This window comes from Rhinoderma darwinii, chromosome 2, assembly GCF_050947455.1.
Source record: "Rhinoderma darwinii isolate aRhiDar2 chromosome 2, aRhiDar2.hap1, whole genome shotgun sequence".
Classification (NCBI taxonomy): domain Eukaryota; kingdom Metazoa; phylum Chordata; class Amphibia; order Anura; family Rhinodermatidae; genus Rhinoderma; species Rhinoderma darwinii.
Window position 1 is genome coordinate 48,268,840 of NC_134688.1, and position 20,702 is coordinate 48,289,541.

Genomic DNA, 20,702 nt, shown 5'->3' on the forward strand with positions numbered 1-20,702 from the left:
CTGCAGCAAATCCCTTATCACCTGAATGGAGCTGTGGTGCTGTTGCACAAAAGAACTGCCCTCTCCCCACTAGACATAAAGCAGAAGGACCTTGAACCTTTAGGGTATGTTCACACACTTAGCAAAAGACGTCTGAAAACAGCTCCTGATTTTCAGACGTTTTTTAGCAACTCCTGTTTTCCGCTGCCTTTTCTACGGCCGTTTTTGGAGCTGTTTTCAATAGTCTATGAGAAAACGGCTCCAAAAACGTCCCACGAAGTGTCCTGCACTTCTTTTGACGAGCTGTCATTTTACGCGCCGTATTTTGACAGCAACGCGTAAAATGACAGCTCGTCTGCACAGAACATCGTGAGACCCATTGCAAGCAATGAGCAGATGTTTGCCGACGTATTGGAGCCGTCTTTTCAGGCGTAATTCGAGGCGTAAAACGCCTCCATTACGTCTGAAAAGAGGTCGTGTGAACATACCCTTATTCTCAGGATCGACAGGAGTCCCAGAGGTCAGACTGATCATAATGTTATACATATTTTCATTAGTTTGTAACATAAAGTGAAATACCTTAAGTCGAACATAAATTTAGATTGTCAAAATGTCATTATACTTTCAAATAATGGATGGGCTTTTTAATGGCACCAAATCAGCAAAAAGCATACAGCGGTCATACAGATGGCTTTACCTTGATCCACAGTGACTTCAAATGGTTTGTCACTTTCCTGAAATTCCAGCTCAATAAGTTGCTCTTCTTGCAATGATTTCCATATGAAGTCAGGATTCACTACAGAGATTAAGTATTGCTCTATTTTCTTCTGCTGGGTACTGTTTAGTATGGAAGGATTATTGACAACAACGTGTGTGCACTAAAACACAGAAAAAAACCATTCTTTTTTATTTTTTTAAAGTATAGCAAATATGGAAACAGCAGTCAAAAATGTGAATGTTCTAAAGAATCCTTATGTGCTGTAACTGTGTGTATTCTTTCATTTGTATTCAGTTATTTGTGCTCTAAATTTTGGAGGGACAGTTCCTACTTTTGATTGATATTCCTCTATCTGTCTTTGACCCATAAATAACGCTGGTTTTGAACTGATGAATAGATTTGCATTAATAAACGGACTATACTGCTCCAGAAAGCATCGACCTAATTCCTAATTACATGTTAGATCCCAAATTGTGTATTTTTTATAATTTGATGCAAAGAGGATATTTAGATGATGTTTTTGTAATGCATAAATTTAAAATTATTCAGGCACATCAATATGCATGAAAAAATAACTCATACACTCAACCACCCAAAAAGTTGGGAGGTATGGTAAAGTGTAATACATGATCTGTCTACAGGGTTTCCCAATCAGGGTTTCCTGGCAGAAAGCGCCATTTTTTATACACAGGGAATGATGGGTGGATTTACAGTTCATTGAACAATGCTTGGTACGGTATGGACAGAACATTCTACAATTTATATACATGTAATGCTTTCGATGTCCTCACATGGACAGTCAATAATTGTGCACATTGTGGTAAATTTGTCCCATTGTTATGTTATACAGTACCATAGAGGGGACAGTGAGAAGTGCACTGTATGTGTCTGTGCAATGTGTCCATGTTTTCAGTGTGATAGGAGTGACTGATTTATGATGAATGGGGTTCCTCACACGTGAGATTTGCAGACTACATGTCAAAAAACAGTTTACATGTACGTTCAGACTTTTAAAAATTAAAATATAAAATAAATAAAAATATTAAATAGTGTAAAAGTACTGCTGGAATATTCTTGGTTTCTATAGTCAACGCTGACACTTTTTGTCTACACTAGTCATCATAGTGGAGACACAATTACATATTCACTAATATTCATTCCTAAGGTATATACATACCTTTATATTCAGCACAGTGGAAATTTCTCCTCCATTTAACGTGATGCTGTTTTTTAGCTTTGCCTTTTCCTTAAAGGGTAAGCAGTTCACTCTGAGGAAGAATATGCAGTCTGAAAAAATACCCACGCCCATCCTAGAGAGAAAACAGTCAGTATTAAACGCTGTCGTTTTCAGGCAAAAAACACAATTTAAGAAGAACCACTAATGTGAGATTTGACAAGTCTATTCTGACATTTAGCGTCAACTGCAACTATGAACTACACATCATTTCAATAATTTTATTAAATAGGGGTTTTCTAATGAAGATCTGCCGGCTTGGCGATCAGCTGATGGCCACAGGACCAGCTCCTTTTAATTTACGTCCTGCAAACAGTGCCCTCTGTAGGATCGTGCTATTGCACTGACAGCCGGACCATGTACTATGGCAGGTTTCTGAAATAATCAATTCCCTATCACTAAGGGTGTGTTCACATGAGCGCTCGGTTTCCGTTGATGGGTTCCGTCAGACCTTACATTCGGAGGAACGCATCAATGGAAAGTTAAACGACTGCGCTATTGTTTCCGCCAAAAAAACCAAAAACCTTACAGAACGGAGACAATCGAAAACCATTAGCAATGGAAGCATTACCATTCAAAATAATGATAATGCAAACAAAAGCTATGGTTTCCGTTTGCCTTTCCATTGATGGGTTCCTCTGACGGAAAGGTCTGAAGGAAACCAAACGCTGATGTGAACAGGCCCTAAGGCCTTATTCACACGAACGTATTTCTGAGTCTGTGTGTTGTCTGTTTAAATAACTGACAGTACACAGAAAAATCCAATTCAATTGGGCTATTCCCACATCCGTGTTTTTTCAGTGTGTCGGTTGTGTGAAACTCACTGCATGACCTATTCTGCTCCGTTTCTGCGATTCAGACTCGCCCATTGAAGTCTATGGATGTGTGAAAAACACGGACAGCACAAAGATGACATTCATGTGCTGTCTGTTTTTCACGCATCGGTTGCTAAAGAAATGCAGAGAGGTGCTTGCAGAGGAGAAACGCAAATGAGAAAAACGGATGACACACGGAAACCACACTGACGCAACACTAACAGTCATATGCATAAAAAAAACGGGCCGGTTTTTACAGGCGCAAATCAAACATGCTTGTGTGAAATAGGCCTAAAACACTTAAACAAAGCACTCATATTGAGTGCTGTGTTCCTTAATGCAGAGGTAGAAGGGGCTCGGAGCTATGCAAGGAAGACGCCATCTATGTCTTCGCTGCATGTCTGTGTATACAGATCACTGTGCTTTAGATTACTGTAATCGGTGATCTGTATATGGGAAAGGCTAACCTGTGCCCCCATATTAACCCTTCCCTGTCACTAATATGTCTATTTACGTCAGGAAAGGGTATTTAAAGATGATGCCAGCTCAGAAGCAGACCGTGCGCCATATCCGCCAGGTCTCTGCTGTGTTACACAGCAGGGACTCAGCTACAATGCTTGCGATGAGAAAAATTTCTGATGGCAAGCATTTAAAGAGGCTCTTTCACCACATTATAAGTGCCCTATCTCCTACATAAGGAGATCGACGCTATAATGTAGGTGACAGTAATGCTTTTTATTTTGAACACGATCTATTTTCACCACATTAGGAGCGATTTTAGCTTTATGCTAATTAGTTTCTTAATGCCCAACTGGGCGTGTTTTTTCTTTAGACCAAGTGGGCGTTGTACAGAGGAGTGTATGACGCTGACCAATCAGTGACCAATCAGCGTCATGCACTTCTCTCCATTCATTTAGTCAGCGCATAGTGACACTGTGTTGTTCACTATGTGCTGTCTTATACTGACATATTAACGTTACTGAAGTGTTTAGACCGTGACTAGACATTCCTTCCAGACAGGACGGGATGTCTATTCACAATCCCTGCACGTCGTTAACGTTTGTTTGGTACTAACAGCAGAGCAAGCGTAATCTCGCGAGATCTCGCTGTAAATGACAGGTTACAGTGAGATTACGCTTGCCTCTGCTGTAAGTACAAAACAAACGTTAACGAAGTGCAGGGATTGTGAATAGACATCCCGTCCTGTCTGGAAGGAATGTCTATTCACTGTCTAAACCCTTCAGTAACCTTAATATGTCAGTATAAGACAGCACATAGTGAACAACCCAGTGTCACTATGCGCTGTCTAAATGAATGGAGAGAATTGTATGACGCTGATTGGTCAGCCTCATACACTCCTCTGTACTACGCCCACTTGGTCTAAAGTAAAAACACGCCCACTTGGGCATTAAGAAACTAATTAGCATAAACTTAAAATCCCTCCTAATGTGGTGAAAATAGATCGTTTTTCAAAATAAAAAGCACTGCTGTCACCTACATTATAGCGTTGATCTCCTTATGTAGGAGATAGGGCACTTATAATGTGGTGACAGTGTCTCTTTAACCCCTCAGATGCCGGTGTCAGATGTGACCACCGGCATCAGAGGGATTTTTACAGCCCCTTTCGCTTCGGGGCCAGTGACCGGCTCCCACACGAGATAGCAGGAGCCGGTGTACTCCTATAGCAGCTGGGAGCCTTGTTAACGCTCCCAGCCTTTGTAAAGGAAGATTGCTATTGAGACCTGCGCAATGTACTAATTTTGCCATAGACTGCAATACTGTGATGATGCAGTCTATGGCATTGCTGATCTAATGATCGCAGGTTCTAGCCCCCTAGGGGGGCTAACTAAAAGTAAAAAATAAAATGTAAAATCACCCCCCTTTCCCTAGATCACATATATAAATAAATAAACAAAAATAAACAGAAAACATTAGGTATCCCTGCATCCAAAATGGCTGAACTAATTTATCCAATACAGTGAATGTCGTAGCGGGAAAAAAGGTCAAAATGGCTGAATCTTCATTTTTTTGCAACTTCAACCACCACAAAAAGTTGAATAAAAAGTGATCGAAATGCCAGATATTCCCCCAAATGACATTAATAAAAACTACATCTTTCCAAGTACAGAAAGACGCCTTAAAAAAAAAAAAAGACGCCTTGTAGATGAAATCAGCATCTCCATAAAGCTTGTCAGCAGAGGGAAGCATGAAGTGCTCTAACATTTCCGGTTGGACGGCTGCGCTGACTCTGGATTTGATATAACACAAGCTTTATGGAGATGCCGATTTAATTTTCCAGCAGGACTTGGCACCTGCCCACACTGCCAAAATTACCAATACCTGGTTTAATTACCACAGTATCACTGCGCCTGATTGGCCAGCAAACTCGCCTGACCTAAACCCCATAGAGAATCTATGGGGTATTGTCAAGAGTAAGGTGAGCGACACCAGACCCAACAATGCAGACGAGCTGAAGGCCGCTATCAAAGCAACCGGGGCTTCCATGACACCTCAGCAGTGGCACAGGCTGATCCCCTCCATGCCACGCCGCATTAATAACACCTCAGCAGTGCCACAGGCTGATCGCCTCCATGCCACGCCGCATTGATAACACCTCAGCAGTGCCACAGGCTGATCGCCTCCATGCCACGCCACATTGATGCAGTAATTCATGCAAAAGGAGCCCCGACCAAGTATTGAGGGCATAAACTGTACATACTTTTCAGTAGGCCAATCATTTTTGACATTGGGCTTATATAATATTCTAATTTTCGGAGACACTAAATTTTGGATTTTCATTAACTGTTACCATAATCATCAACATTAAAAGAAAATAATGCTTGAAATAGATCACTCTGTGTGTAATGAATCTATATAATATATGAGTTTCACTTTTTGAATTGAATTACTGAAATTAATTTACTTTTTTATGATATTCTAATTCATTAAGAAGGACTAGTATATATTTCTACATATATTGGAGATCAACTATTACAAGCCTCTGGCGATCTGGTACTTATCAATGACTGAGAGATATTGATATATGAGGGTGAGTCAAAAATGATCTGCACTCCGGTTATATTAAAACTTCTGTTGGCCGCATTGTCTTATCAGCGCTTTCTGTACGAGGTCGCGGTCTCCCAGTCACTGTTGTGCAGGTTTAAACGTGTTACGTCTGTTTATTTCTGACTGTGGTGCGACAAACAATGGCTGACCCACTTGTGATTTGCACAAGAGCAGCATGTAGTGGTTAATTTTTTGTGGTCTGAGGGTGTGTCTGGTGCCGATTTATCAAAGAGTTTGTGCACAGTATTGTGAAAGTGTTTTGTCGCAAAGAAGTGTGTATGAATGAATAGAGAAGTTCAAGGAAGGTCACACCTATCAGCTGTAAAGGAGCCGGATGCCCGGGCACGTCCGATGACAACATTGAGCGTGCACGTGAACGGATTCTATTGGATAGACTATCACCAGTTTGGTCCCTTGAAAGAAACCCGACGAGGACGAAGATTCACGTCTGATGAAGAGATGAAGACAGCGGTGCATTCGTGGCTAGCGGCTCAGCCTAAAACTTTTTGTAATGTGGGAATACGAAAACTTGTTGACAGATGGACAAAGTGTATTGAAAAGCAGGGAGATTATGTAGAGAAATTATGTATTTTTCTTTTCCGAAAGTTTATTAAAACTAATTTTACAACCAGAGTGCGGATGATTTTTGACTCACCCACGTATATTGGAGATAATTTATTGCAAACCTTTGGTGATCTGGTACCTATTGACTACCACCAGTTTGGATTGGACATATTTATGATTAATAGGTGCTAGGGTGTGTTTCCCTGCCCTTTATTGGTTTGGCACTTTGTTTGAATTTTGTTCAGGGCTCATTAGTGGCTAATACAGGCCCATGTTGGCAAGAGGGCGTGGTGGCAACATGACTAACATGTTTAACAAAATAAGGCCCTGCAAGCCTGAGTAATTCACCTACTGTTATTCACCTACCAGCGACAAATATATGCATAAGTTCAGAGAAAACATTGCCTCTAAATTGGTTAAATATTCCAGATTATCTGACACTTCAGCTCTATTTAAAAATAGAAGGAGCGTCGACCCTCAAAATACTCTACAGATTGCCTCCAGGCTGGAGGTAATGTGTATTCGTTATCAGGACACTACAGTAATGTTAGTTTTTGTGTATGTGGCTGTACATAGCGATATAGCTATATCGCTAGTGCAGTGTAAATGAATAGGGAGGAGTGCATGACACTGATTGGTCAGCGTCATACACTCCTCTGTACAACGCCCACTTGGTCTAAAGTAAAACATGCCCACTTGGGCCTTAAGAAACTCATTAGCATAAAGCTAAAAATCGCTCATAAAGTGGTTTAAAATAGATTGTTTTTCTAAATAAAAAGCATTACTGTCACCTACATTATAACGCCGATCTCCTTATATAGGAGATAGGGCACTTATAATGTGCTGACAGAGCCTCTTTAATGGGCTGCATGGGCTATTCCCTCGTTAATCCATCATCAATTAACCCCTTAATAACCGCCAATACGTCTTTTCTTGGCGGCCATTAAGGGTACTTATGCCAGAGCGCCTTTTCACGGCGCTGTGTCATACGCCCGGCACGGGTGTCCTGTGCCAGCTAAAGCGGGTGTCGGGTGGTCTAAAGATAGACGGGCACCTGATCTAACGGGTGGGATCGATTTCAACATCGATCTCAACCGTTTAACCTCTTAGATGCGGCACTCAATAGCGAGCGCCGCATCCAAGTGGTTTATTTAACAAAGGCCCCCAGGTCTGCCTGTAGTGGATCGAACAAAAGCAGCATATAGACTATAATATATATATATTTCAAAACCACAAAAAAAGGCCAAACTTACTAGGTAGGTGGGTGGGTGAAAACCCGTTCCCATCAGGACGCAGACGGGTCAAAGAATGCTGCAGAAGGAGTGTGCATTAAATAGTGATAGCCCCTCCCACTAGTCTTGAGGGGAGTGGCGAACTAAGTGCTCAAAGGTGTGCGATAAATGAGTGTCAGTGTGGTGCTAGGGTGTGAATGGATGGTAAAAAATAAATATGTATGTATGAAAGTGTCAGAACTGTGTAATAATGTAATAAAAATAAATAAATGTGATGAATAGGGGTCAGTGCTGTGAATAGTACATGGGGTGTCAGTACTATGTGTAAGACGTGGAGGGATAATGTGCTGGTCGTCAGGCATGGCGTATCTTGCCGAATAACAGCCTATTTGTAACGCCGCTAGTGTTAGCTAAAGCGGGCTGCTCTGCATTCCAAACCAAACGCCAGCACATCATGCCCTCCCAGCATAGAAGACCCGGCTGCGTCCTGAAAAAAAGTGTAGTATACGTAGTAAGAAATATCCATGAAACATGGGGTATTAGTTGTTATTTTGGCCAAAATACGCAAAGCTCGCAACCCAACGTCAAGGGTCCCCAGTGCCTTGCGAGTCCCTAACCAGAACTTTTCGTTCCTAATTTAAAAACAATCTATGTCCCATTTTTTCTGTTTGTTTTTAAATTAGGAACGAAAAGTTCTGGTTAGGGACTCGCAAGGCACTGGGGACCCGTGACGTTGGGTTGCGAGCTTTGCGTATTTTGGCCAAAATAACAACTAATACCCCATGTTTCATGGATATTTCTTACTACGTATACTACACTTTTTTTCAGGACGCAGCCGGGTCTTCTATGCTGGGAGGGCATGATGTGCTGGCGTTTGGTTTGGAATGCAGAGCAGCCCGCTTTAGCTAACACTAGCGGCGTTACAAATAGGCTGTTATTCGGCAAGATACGCCATGCCTGACGACCAGCACATTATCCCTCCACGTATTACACATAGTACTGACACCCCATGTACTATTCACAGCACTGACCCCTATTCATCACATTTATTTATTTATTTTTATTACATTATTACACAGTTCTGACACTTTCATACATACATATTTATTTTTTACCATCCATTCACACCCTAGCACTACACTGACACACATTTATCGCACACCTTTGAGCACTTAGTTCGCCACTCCCCTCAAGACTAGTGGGAGGGGCTATCACTATTTAATGCACACTCCTTCTGCAGCATTCTTTGACCCGTCTGCGTCCTGATGGGAACGGGTTTTCACCCACCCACCTACCTAGTGAGTATGGCCTTTTTTGTGGTTTTGATGATATCTATGTCCCATTTTTTCTGTTTGTGTTTTTAAATTAGGAACGAAAAGTTCTGGTTAGGGACTCGCAAGGCACTGGGGACCCTTGACGTTGGGTTGCGAGCTTTGCGTATTTTGGCCAAAATAACAACTAATACCCCATGTTTCATGGATATTTCTTACTACGTATACTACACTTTTTTTCAGGACGCAGCCGGGTCTTCTATGCTGGGAGGGCATGATGTGCTGGCGTTTGGTTTGGAATGCAGAGCAGCCCGCTTTAGCTAACACTAGCGGCGTTACAAATAGGCTGTTATTCGGCAAGATACGCCATGCCTGACGACCAGCACATTATCCCTCCACGTATTACACATAGTACTGACACCCCATGTACTATTCACAGCACTGACCCCTATTCATCACATTTATTTATTTTTATTACATTATTACACAGTTCTGACACTTTCATACATACATATTTATTTTTTACCATCCATTCACACCCTAGCACCACACTGACACTCATTTATCGCACACCTTTGAGCACTTAGTTCGCCACTCCCCTCAAGACTAGTGGGAGGGGCTATCACTATTTAATGCACACTCCTTCTGCAGCATTCTTTGACCCGTCTGCGTCCTGATGGGAACGGGTTTTCACCCACCCACCTACCTAGTAAGTTTGGCCTTTTTTTGTGGTTTTGAAATCTATGTCCCATTTTTTCTGTTTGTTTTTTAATATATATATATTGTATCAAAAATGGAGGCGGCAAATACGCCAGTTAGTCTAATCTTTTATTTTCCTGGCAAGGTTTCAGTACTACAGGGTGGGCCATTTATATGGATACACCTAAATAAAATGGGAATGGTTGGTGATATTAACTTCCTGTTTGTGGCACATTAATATATGGGAGGGGGGAAACTTTTCAAGCTGGGTGTTGACCATGGCGGCCATTTTGAAGTCGGCCATTTTGTATCCAACTTTAGTTTTTTCAATGGGAAGAGGGTCATGTGACACATCAAACTTATCCAGAATTTCACAAGAAAAACAATGGTGTGCTTGGTTTTAACGTTACTTTATTCTTTCATGAGTTATTTACAAGTTTCTGACCACTTATAAAATGTGTTCAAAGTGCTGCCCATTGTGTTGGATTGTCAATGCAACCCTCTTCTCCCACTTTTCACACACTGATAGCAACACCGCAGAAGAAATGCTATTATCCGTAGTTTCAGTTGCTGCACGTCTCGTATCTTCACAGCATAGAGAATTGCCTTCAGATGACCCCAAAGATAAAAGTCTAAGGGGGTCAGATAGGAAGACCTAGGGGGCCATTCAACTGGCCCATGACGACCAATCCACTTTCCAGGAAACTGTTCCATCTAGGAATGCTCGGACCTGACACCCATAATGTGGTGGTGCACCATCTTGCTGGAAAAACTCAGGGAACGTGCCAGCTTCAGTGCATAAAGAGGGAAACACATCATCATGTAGCAATTTCAGATATCCCGTGGCCTTGAGGTTTCCATTGATGAAGAATGGCCCCACTATCTTTGTACCCCATATACCACACCATACCATCAATTTTTGTGTTCCAACAGTCTTGGAGGCTAGCATTTCTTCTGCGGTGTTGCTATCAGTGTGTGAAGAGTGGGAGAAGAGGGTTGCATTGACAATCAGAGGTTTTTCAAGGTGATGATTCAATACACCTCTATTGTGACCTTTATTTATATCCGCAACGTATATTCCTTGCCATGCTGCTTTTACCTAATGTAGCAAAATAATATATCTCAATCCATGGAAACCAATGTGGCGTTGTATATTTGATATAATTTTTGATATTTGATATATTTTGATATAATATAATTTTTTATTTTTGTAATACATTATATATTTGTTTTTTTTATCTTTGTTGTTGCTTAAATTAATAAATAAACATCTTTTTCATACAATATATATATTCTAGTCTATATTACATTACTTAACCCGCACGGTGAACTCTGTAAAAAAAATAATTATAAAAAACAATGCCAAAATTGCTGTTTTCTGTTCATCCTGCCTTCAAAAAAATGTGAAAAAAAGTGATCAAAAAGTCGCATGTACTCCAAAATGGTACCAATAAAAACTAGAAGTCGTCCCGCAAAAAACAAGCCCTCAGACAGCTGCATCGGCGGAAAAATAAAAAACCGTATGGCTCTTAAAACATGGCGACACAAAGACAAATAATTTTGAAAAAAATGTGTTTTTGCTGTGTAAAAGTAGTAAAACATACAAAATCTATATAAATTTGGTATCACCACAATCGTAATGACCCACTGAATAAATCCAAGATGCAAAAAAAGTGGCAAAATTTATGGTTTTTTTTCCATTACCCCCCCCCCCAAAAAGTTAATAAAAGTTAACCAATAAATTATATGTACCCAAAAATTGTGCTATTAAAAAATAGAACTTGTCCTGCAAAAAAACAAGACCTTATACAGCTATGTCAATGCAAAAACAAAAAAGTTATAGTTCTTGGAATGCGACGATGGAAAAACTTTAAAAAAAAAAGCTTGGTCATTAAAAGGAGTTGGCCATGAAAAAAATATTTTCTAAAAAGTGTTCCCCAGCCATGGTTTGCCTTCCCTAAAACCCCCTATATAATTTCTAACCAGTTTCTCTTTGATCTCAATCGTCACTGCTGCTCTGTTTATTTACATCCCTTGTTGCACCTGTGGAGACAGCTTACATACTCCTTCCTCCCTCCACAGCATCTGAGCTATTTGCATAATGCCACACCCCTTTATGTTCACAGGGTCATGAGGGTTATATACACAGGGATGATGGGGGTTATATACAGGGATGTTGAGGGTAATACACAGGGATGTTCGGGTTATACACAGGGATAATATAACTCCATCATACCTGTATATAACCTATATGTAACCCCCCATCATCCCTGTGTATTACCTCATCATCCGTGTATTACTTCATCATCCCTGTGTAATACCTCATCATCCCTGTGTATTACCTCATCATCCCTGTATACAGCTCCATCATCTCTGTGTATAACCCCCATCATCCCTGTGTATTACCTAATCATCCCTGTATATAACCATCATCCCTGTGTATTACCTCACCATCCCTGTATATAACCGCCATCATCCCTGTGTATTACCTCACAATCCCTGTATATAACCACCATCATCCCCATATGTGTAATACCTCATCATCCCTGTATATAACACCCATCATCCTGTGTATTATATCCCATTATCCCTGTGCATTACCCCCAACATCCTATACAGGGATGAAGGTGGTTATACACAGCGATGATAGGGGATATATAGTGTTGATGGGGGTAATACACAGGGATGATGGGGGTTATACACAGGGACGATGAGAGTTATATACAGGGATGATGGACCCATCATTCCTGTATATAACCCCTATCATCCCTTTATTCATATAACCCCTGTAATAACATCGGGCGAGGGTGGCTCCGCAAGGGGGGGGCGTGGACGATTAGAGGAGATGGGCAGGCAGTGCAGGAACTCCGAGATAGGAGGGGCGTGTACAAGCAGACAGGACGTTCCGTGTCTCTGCTCAGCCAGCACTTCCTACTGTCTAGAGACATGGCGCGTCATAAACTATGTTTACAGGCGGCGGGACCAGAGGAGACGGAGCTCATGAAACATCTCCCCGCCCACTGCCCGTAAATGTAGTTGATGACGCGCCGTGCCCCGCTCAGCCAGAAGTGCTGGCTGAGCAAAGACATTGAACGTCACAGGAAATCAAAAATTTACTCTCGGTGCGGTCACGTGACCGCAAATAAGAACAGAGTAACGAAGCCAGAGGTAAATTGACACTATGTTAGAAAGTTACTTATACATGTCCAATTAAGTTAAAATATTAATACAATTTATTCCTGGACAACCCCTTTAAGGTCTAAAATAGGCTGGCCATTAAGGAGTTAACCAGGTAAAAGGTCTGGATTTGATTCCAGGTGTGGCATTTGCATTTGGAAGCTGTTGCTGTGAACCCACAACATGAGGTGAAAAGAGCTCTCAATGCAAGTGAAACAGACCATAGTTTGGCAGAAAAAAATTAAGAAATCCATCAGAGAGATAGCACAAATGTTAGGAGTGGCCAAATCAACAGTTTGGTACATTCTTGAAAGAAAGAAAAAAAAAAAAAAAGAGTGCACTGGTGAGCTCATGAACTTCAAAAGGCCTGGACGTCCACGGAAGACAACAGTGGTGGATGATCGCAGCATCCTTTCCATTGTAAAGAAAAAACCCTTCACAACATCTACCCAAGTGAAGAACATTCTCCTGGAAGTAGGTGTATCAGTATCTAAGTCTACCATAAAGAGAAGACTTCATGAGAGCAAATACAGAGGGTTCACCACAAGGTGCAAACCATTAATCAGCCCCAAAAATAGAAATGCCAGATTAGACTTTGCAAAACAACATGTAAAGAAGCCACCCAGTTCTGGAACAGCATTCTTTGGACAGATGAAACTAGGATCAACCTGTACCAGAATGATGGGAGGAAGAAAGTATGGAGAAGGCTTGGAACGGCTCATGATCCAAAGCACAGCACATCCTCTGTAAAAGATGGTGGAGGCAGTCTGATGGTATGGGCATGCATGGCTGGCAAAGGTACAGGGTCACTAGCGTTTATTGATATGTCTGAAGACAGAAGCAGCCAAATGAATTCTGAAGTGTTCAGGGATATACTTTCTCCTCAGATTCAACCAAATGCAGCAAGGTTGATTGGACGTCGCTTCACAGGACAGATTGACAATGTTACAAAACATACTGCGAAAGCAAGGCAGGTTTTTTTTAACCCCTTAAAGAGGCTGTCACCAGATTTTGCAACCCCTATCTGCTATTGCAGCAGATCGGCGCTGCAATGTAGATAAGAGTAAAGTTTTTATTTTAAAAAAACGAGCATTTTTGGCCAAGTTATGACCATTTTTGTATTTATGCAAATGAGGCTTGCTAAAGTCCAACTGGGCGTGTTTAAAGTAAAAGTCCAACTGGGCGTGTATTATGTGTGTTACATCGGGGCGTTTTTACTTCTTTTACTAGCTGGGCGTTCTGACGAGAAGTATCATCCACTTCTCTTCAGAACGCCCAGCTTCTGGCAGTGCAGACACAGCGTGTTCTCGAGAGATCACGCTGTGACGTCACTCACTTCCTGCCCCAGGTCCTGCATCGCGTCGGACGAGCGAGGACACATCGGCTACAGTTGATTCTGCAGCAGCATCGGCATTTGCAGGTAAGTCGATGTAGCTACTTACCTGCAAACGCTGATGCTGCTGCAGAATCAACTGTAGCCTCAGGTGCCGACACGATGCAGGACCTGGGGCAGGAAGTGACGTCACAGCGTGATCTCTCGAGAACACGCTGTGTGTCTGCACTGCCAGAAGCTGGGTGTTAACGAACAGAAGTGGATGATGCTGATTCGTCAGCATCATACACTCCCATTCCTAACGCCCAGCTAGTAAAAAAGTAAAAACGCCCCGATGTACACACATAATACACGCCCAGTTGTACTTTTACAGTAAACACGCCCAGTTGTACTTTTGCAAGCCTCATTTGCATAAATACAAAAATGGTCATAACTTGGCCAAAAATGCTCGTTTTTAAAAAAATAAAAACGTTACTGTAATCTACATTGCAGCGCCTATCTGCTGCAATAGCAGATAGGGGTTGCAAAATCTGGTGACAGAGCCTCTTGGGCTCAGAGCCCATTTTTCAAAACTGACATATTTCACTTTATGTGGTAATAACGTCGGAATGCTTAAACCTATCCAAGCGATTCTGAGACTGTTTTCTCATGAGACATTGGGCTTCATGTTAGTGGTAAAATGTGGCCTGCATTATTCAGTGTATATTTGTGAAAAACTGCAAAATTTTGAGAAAATTTTGAAAAAATAGAATTTTTCTGAATTTAAATGCATCTGCTTGTAAAACAGACGGTTATACCCCCCAAAATAGTTACTAGTTCACATTTCGCATATGTCTACTTTAGATTGGCATCGTTTTTTTGAACATTTTTTATTTTTCTTGGACGTTACAAGACTTAGAACATAAACAGCAATTTCTCATATTTTTAAGAAAATTTGAAAAGCCTTTTTTTTTTTAAGGGACCTGTTCAGTTCTGAAGTGGCTTTGAGGGGCCTATGTATTAGAAATCCCCATAAAACACCCCATTTTAAAAACTAGACCCCTCATAGTATTCAAAACAGCATTTAGAAAGTTTTTTAACCCTTTAGAAATTTCACCGGAATTAAAGCAATGTGGAGGTGAAATTTGAAAATGTAATTTTTCTTGAAGAAATTCAATTGTATTCCATTTTTTTCTGTAACACCGTTTTTACCAGAGAAACACTACTTAATATGTATTGTCCAGATTCTGCAGTTTTTAGAAACGTCCCACATGTGCCTCTAGTGTGCTCGTGGACTAAAGCACAAGCCCTAGAAGCAAAGAAGCACCTAGTACATTTTGGGGCCTCTTTTATATTAGAATATATTTTAGGCAGCATGCCAGGTTTGAAGAGGTGTTGAGGTGCCAAAACAGTAGGAATCCCCCAAAAGTGACCCCATTTTGGAAACTACACCCCTCAAGGAATTCATGTATGGTTGTTGTTACCATTTTGACCACACAGTTCTTTCACAGCACGTACTTGAATAGGGCTGTGAAATTAAAAAAAATTCATTTTTTCCAGTAAGATGCAATTTTTGATCAAAATTTCTTATTTTCACAGGGAACAAAATACCCCATTTTATTGCCCAATTTCTCCTGAGTGCAGCAATACCCCATTTGTGGTAATAAACTGCAGTTTGGGCCCATGGGACGGCTAAGAAGGAAAACACCACCTACTGGCCTACTGGAGCTTTTCTGCTGCTAAGTCATGTATGCAGAAGCCCCTGAGGCACCAGTACAGTTGAAACCCCCAAGAAGTGACCCCATTTTAAAAACTACACCCCTTAAGACATTCATCTAGAGGTGTATGGAGCATTTTGACCCCACAGGTATTGTGTAAAAGATAATGCGCAACAGATGGTGCAGTGTGAGATTTGCAATTTTCTATATATCTATGCCATTTCAGAGTCCGATATAGTGTGCCCAGCATGTGCCACCGGAGATATACACCCCATAAACTGTAATGTGGGTACTCCCAGGTACGGCAATACCCTACATGTGGCTGTTATTAGCTGTCTGGGCACACAGAGGGGCTCAGAAGGGAAAGATGAGGGGGATAAGCTGTGCGGAGTGCATCATGGTGGATGAAAAATCTAAGGGATCTATGATAAATTTTAAAACACTTTCATACAGAGCCCTGGTTTTTCGGGACATGTGTCACATTGATATATTGTGTCCTCCCTTATCCCCCTCTTATAGCAGACTTTGCACCTCTTTTGACTTTTTCCCTTCTTGCCAGTTTGGCGGGACATCTTCTGGAAATCGTTGCCCTGGTACGATGCCTGTGGCCTCGCTTCCAGAAGTACTGGGTGCCCCCTTCTTGGTCCCTAAAGATTAGGTTCTTGATAATGATGTGCACGGCCAGCTTCTTATACCACACCGCATGGCGCTGTAGGGCTTCAGGACTTGATCTGACAAGTCCACCCCTCCCATGTACCTATTGTAGTCCAGGATGCAGTCTGGTTTGGGGGTCTCTGCACTGGTACCTCGTACAGGTACATGGGTACTGGTGTGGGCATGTATTGTTGTCAATACAAGGACATCTCTCTTGTCCTTGTACTTGACACACAATATGTTGCTGCTAGATTGTGCCCTGCTCTCACCCCTTCTTGTTTGCCCAAGCAGTGTCTTACGGAGGCCTCTCAGATTTCTTCTAGCCATGCCGCAGGACTGGAAGCGAGGTAGTTGAAGAGTGGGGGCATTCTGGGCGCTGAATACTGCTGTCCTTCCCTTCATATATCCTAAATTTGTAGGTATACCCTGATGCACTCTCGCACAGCTTATACAACTTCACGCCATACCTTGCCCTCCTACCCGGCAGGTACTGGCGGAATTGAAGCCTCCCTTTAAAATCTACCAAGGACTCATCAATAGAAATACACTTCTTGGGGTGTATGCTTGGGAAAACCGGGCACTGAAACTGTCTGATAGGGGTCTCCGTTTATACAAACGGTCAAAACTGGGGCCATCTCGGGGGTGGGCACTGCTCATTATAAGTATATTGTAAGAAGCGAAGTATTGCCTAATTTATTTTTTTTTAGGTTCCAGTTCAGTTCTGAAGTTGCTTTGAGGGACCTATATATTAGAAACCCCTATGAAACACCCCATTTTAGAAACTAGACCCCTCAAAGTTTTTGCAACAGCATTTAGAAAGTTTATGAACCCTTTATGTGTTTCACAGGAACTTAGAGCAAAGTAGAGGTGAAATTTACTTTTTTTTGGTCAGAAAATCCTTTTTATACAATTTTTTTCTCTAACACAAAAGGTTTTGCCAGAGAAACGCAACTCAATACTTATTGCCCAAATTCTGTAGTTTTGAGAAATATCCCACATGTGGCCCTAGTGCGATAATGCACTGAAACACTGGCCTCCGAAGCAAAGGAGCACCTAGTGGATTATGAGACCTCCTTTTTATTAGGTACCATGTCCGGTTTGAAGAGGTCTTGTGGTGCCAAAACAGTGGAAACCCCCCAACAGTGACCCCATTTTGGAAACTAGACCCCTTGAGGAATTCATTGTACTTTTGATGGGGTGCATGCGACTTTTTGATCCGTTTTTATTCTATTTTTAAGTTGCGTGGTGACTAAAAAACAGCAATTCTACTATTGTTTTTTTATTCTATTCGTGCGCTATAAATGACACATTCACTTTATTCTGCGGGGCGATACGATTACGGCGATACCAGATGTTTATAGTTTTTTTTTATGTCTTATGGTGTTTGCACAATAAAATACATTTTGTAAAAAATAATTTACTTTTTGTGTTACCTTATTCTAAGAACCAGAACTTTTTTATTTTTCCATCAATAAAGCCGTGCAAGGACTTATTTTTTGCGCAACGAACTGTAGTTTCGATCAGGAGCATTTTTAGGTAAATGCGACTTTTTGATCTCATTTTATTCCATTTTTTTTTTCCATCCTGATTCATCTTAAAGGGGCAGTTAACATTTTTTTGGAGGTGAAGTGACCAAACAATTGTGATTTTGGTATGGTTTATTGTTATTTTCTTTTACGGCGTTCACCTCGCGGGATAAATAACAAAATAATTTTGTAGTTCAGGCCGTTACGGACGTGGCGATACCAATTATGTATAGTTTATTTATTTGTTTATATATTTTTATTAATAATGAACGACTGATAAGGGAAAAAGGGGGATTTTTACTTTGATCACTTTTAAAACTTTTAGTTTCTTATTTTTACACATCTTTTTTTACTTTATTACTTTGTCCCACTAGGGGACTTGAGGGCAGGAGGCCCTGATCGCTATTCTAATACACTGCACTACATTCGCAGTGCAGTGTATTAGAGCTGTCAGCTACTCACTGACAGCAAGAATAGTGGGTCCTGACTTCGTCAGGACCCACTAGGCTTCTGTCGATGGCACAGCCGAACGCCATTGTTTGGTGTCCGGTTGCCATAGTCACCATCGCCGGCCGCTATCGTGTAGCAGGCCGGCGATGGTAGCTTAACCCCTAAAAAGCAGCGATCTCTATTGATCGCGGCTTTTAAGGGGTTAATCAGCGGGGACACAGTGATCGGTCCCCGCTGTAGGAGCTGCTGTATGAGACAGCAGCTGTCACAGCTCCTGTATGTGTCGGGAGGACGGCCGAAATGGCCGTTACTCCCGTGACGTACTATTCCGTCATGGAGCGCGAACGGGGCGGTTTCCATGACGGAATAGTACGTCACTGAGCGTTAAGGCAAAGAAGTGGAATATTCTGCAATGGCCAAGTCAATCACCAGAACTCAACCCGATTACTTGCTTAAGACAAAACGTAAGGCAGAAAGACCCACAAACAAGCAACAACTGAAGACGCTGCAGTAAAGCCCGGGCAAAGCATCATAAAGGAGGAATCCCAGCATTTGGAGATGTCCATGTGTTCCAGACTGGTCACATGATCGCCGGGTCACATGATCGCCGGGTGCCGTTAGTGGCAGACTGCTGCTGGGTCTAACTAGACCCAGCACAGCCCTATTAGTGACAATATAGTCACTATGAGAGGGCTGATTTCCCCTGTAACTAGGGCTGCTGTGCAGCTCCAGTTACAGTGGAAAAAGATGGTGTAGAAGAAAGAAAAAAAAAATACATAAAGTTCCCCAAAGGTCTTTTTTGACCTTTGAGGGACAGAACATAATAATAAAAAAATAAAAGTAAAGAAAGTGAAAAAAAAAATGAATAATAAATACACATAAAATACCCACCCCAAAAAACCCGTTCCCCCCACCAATCATTGTCGTAACGCTAGCCCGGACCCATTTACCCTAATATATGTAATATATTAAAATTTACGGTAGACAATGACGATCACAAATAAAAGGTCTATTTTAGGGTAAAACTATGTTATTATCAAAAAAAATAGATGAAAATTAAAAAAACTTATTTTTTTACTATTATTTTCAAACTTTAAGAATAAAAATTCTAAAATAGCAAAAAGGATGTGTATAAAAATTATAAAAAAACAAACCTGCATTGACATCGCAATAATCACGTCGCTAGCCCAACAAATAAAAAAAGTTATAGCCATTTAACTAACGCGTGCTAAAAATGGCTAAACGGTGTCTGGTCCTGAAGGCTCAAAATAGCCCGGTCCTGAACTGGTTAATCAATTTCCCCCTATACTGTATCACTACTTGAACCAACATGCAGGATTAGGCTTACAGATTGAAGGGGACCAAGAGTGATCTGCCAACTTCTATGTATAGGGCCTAGAGATTTTATCACTGTATGATCATCGACTTCGGGGTACTTTGACGCTATTTGAGTTAGGGGTACTTGGCTTAGAAACATTGAGAATCTTTGCTCTAACACAATGTGGGAGATTTCCTAGGAAAAGTGTCCTCTATCACATATGCAGTTGGAATGTGCAAAATAGCGATGGCTAAATCTCTCCCACTCACTTTTGGCCAATGATCTTTTTTTGTACTGCATCTGTGACTAAGTGACAGATAATCTGGATTGTAAAGAGCAGGGTGTGTTTTGGCAATGTACAATGTTACATTTGCTTAAAGCTACAATTGAATGTGTACGCATAAAAGCAGGCAAATCTGTAACATTGTAACTATTTTAGCAAACATTTTGCGATCTATCCAGTTTCGATCAAATTGTTCTCATATAGTACTGGGTAACAGTGGTAGATCTTCTTACATGTCTAAATTATGAGAAGAGAATAACTCACCTCCTGTCTGCAGACAATGGTCACTATAGTCTGGGTTTAATGTGTGGAAAGCGATCTTCAATCATACATGAGCATGAAGATGTGTTGTTACCTGAGTGCAGATAAATGTAACTTCCTGGTGGGGAGGAGGGACAGCAGGGAAGTCACTTCCTGATTCATCTTAAAGGGGCAGTTAACATTTATAACACTGATTTGTTTCATGCTGGAAATATTCTGACTGTGCTTCAGTAACACAGTATTTGTGGGTGTGTTTTGACTGGTATACAATACCAGTCAAATCATAGCTGGTGGAATAGCACTCTGTTCAATATTGGTCACCTTGTGTCTGCATCTACCTTGTAATCTCAGCACAGGAAAAACATTTAGATGGCAGAATTTACCGGTATTTAAAGGTGAAAACCTGTATAGAGCTAAAAAGTTGA

The 20,702-nt window shown here is 41.3% G+C and overlaps 1 protein-coding gene across 3 annotated transcripts in view; it reads right to left on the reverse strand.

The window, feature by feature from the left end:
- PARP4 (poly(ADP-ribose) polymerase family member 4) overlaps window positions 1-20,642 on the reverse strand; it is a 221,456-nt gene extending 200,814 nt beyond the window's left edge. For 2 of the 3 annotated variants that reach the window (XM_075851620.1, XM_075851619.1), the window contains exons 1-3: window positions 20,281-20,641; window positions 1,875-2,007; window positions 677-857 (exon numbers count right to left, since the gene is read on the reverse strand). In XM_075851620.1, the coding sequence (XP_075707735.1) occupies window positions 677-857; window positions 1,875-2,006 (313 nt within the window). In that variant the 5' untranslated portion in view covers window position 2,007; window positions 20,281-20,641. Of the gene's footprint in view, window positions 1-676; window positions 858-1,874; window positions 2,008-20,280 lie in introns of all 3 variants that reach the window. The other variant, XM_075851621.1, reaches the window with a different exon arrangement.
- Window positions 20,643-20,702: the final 60 nt, after the last annotated feature.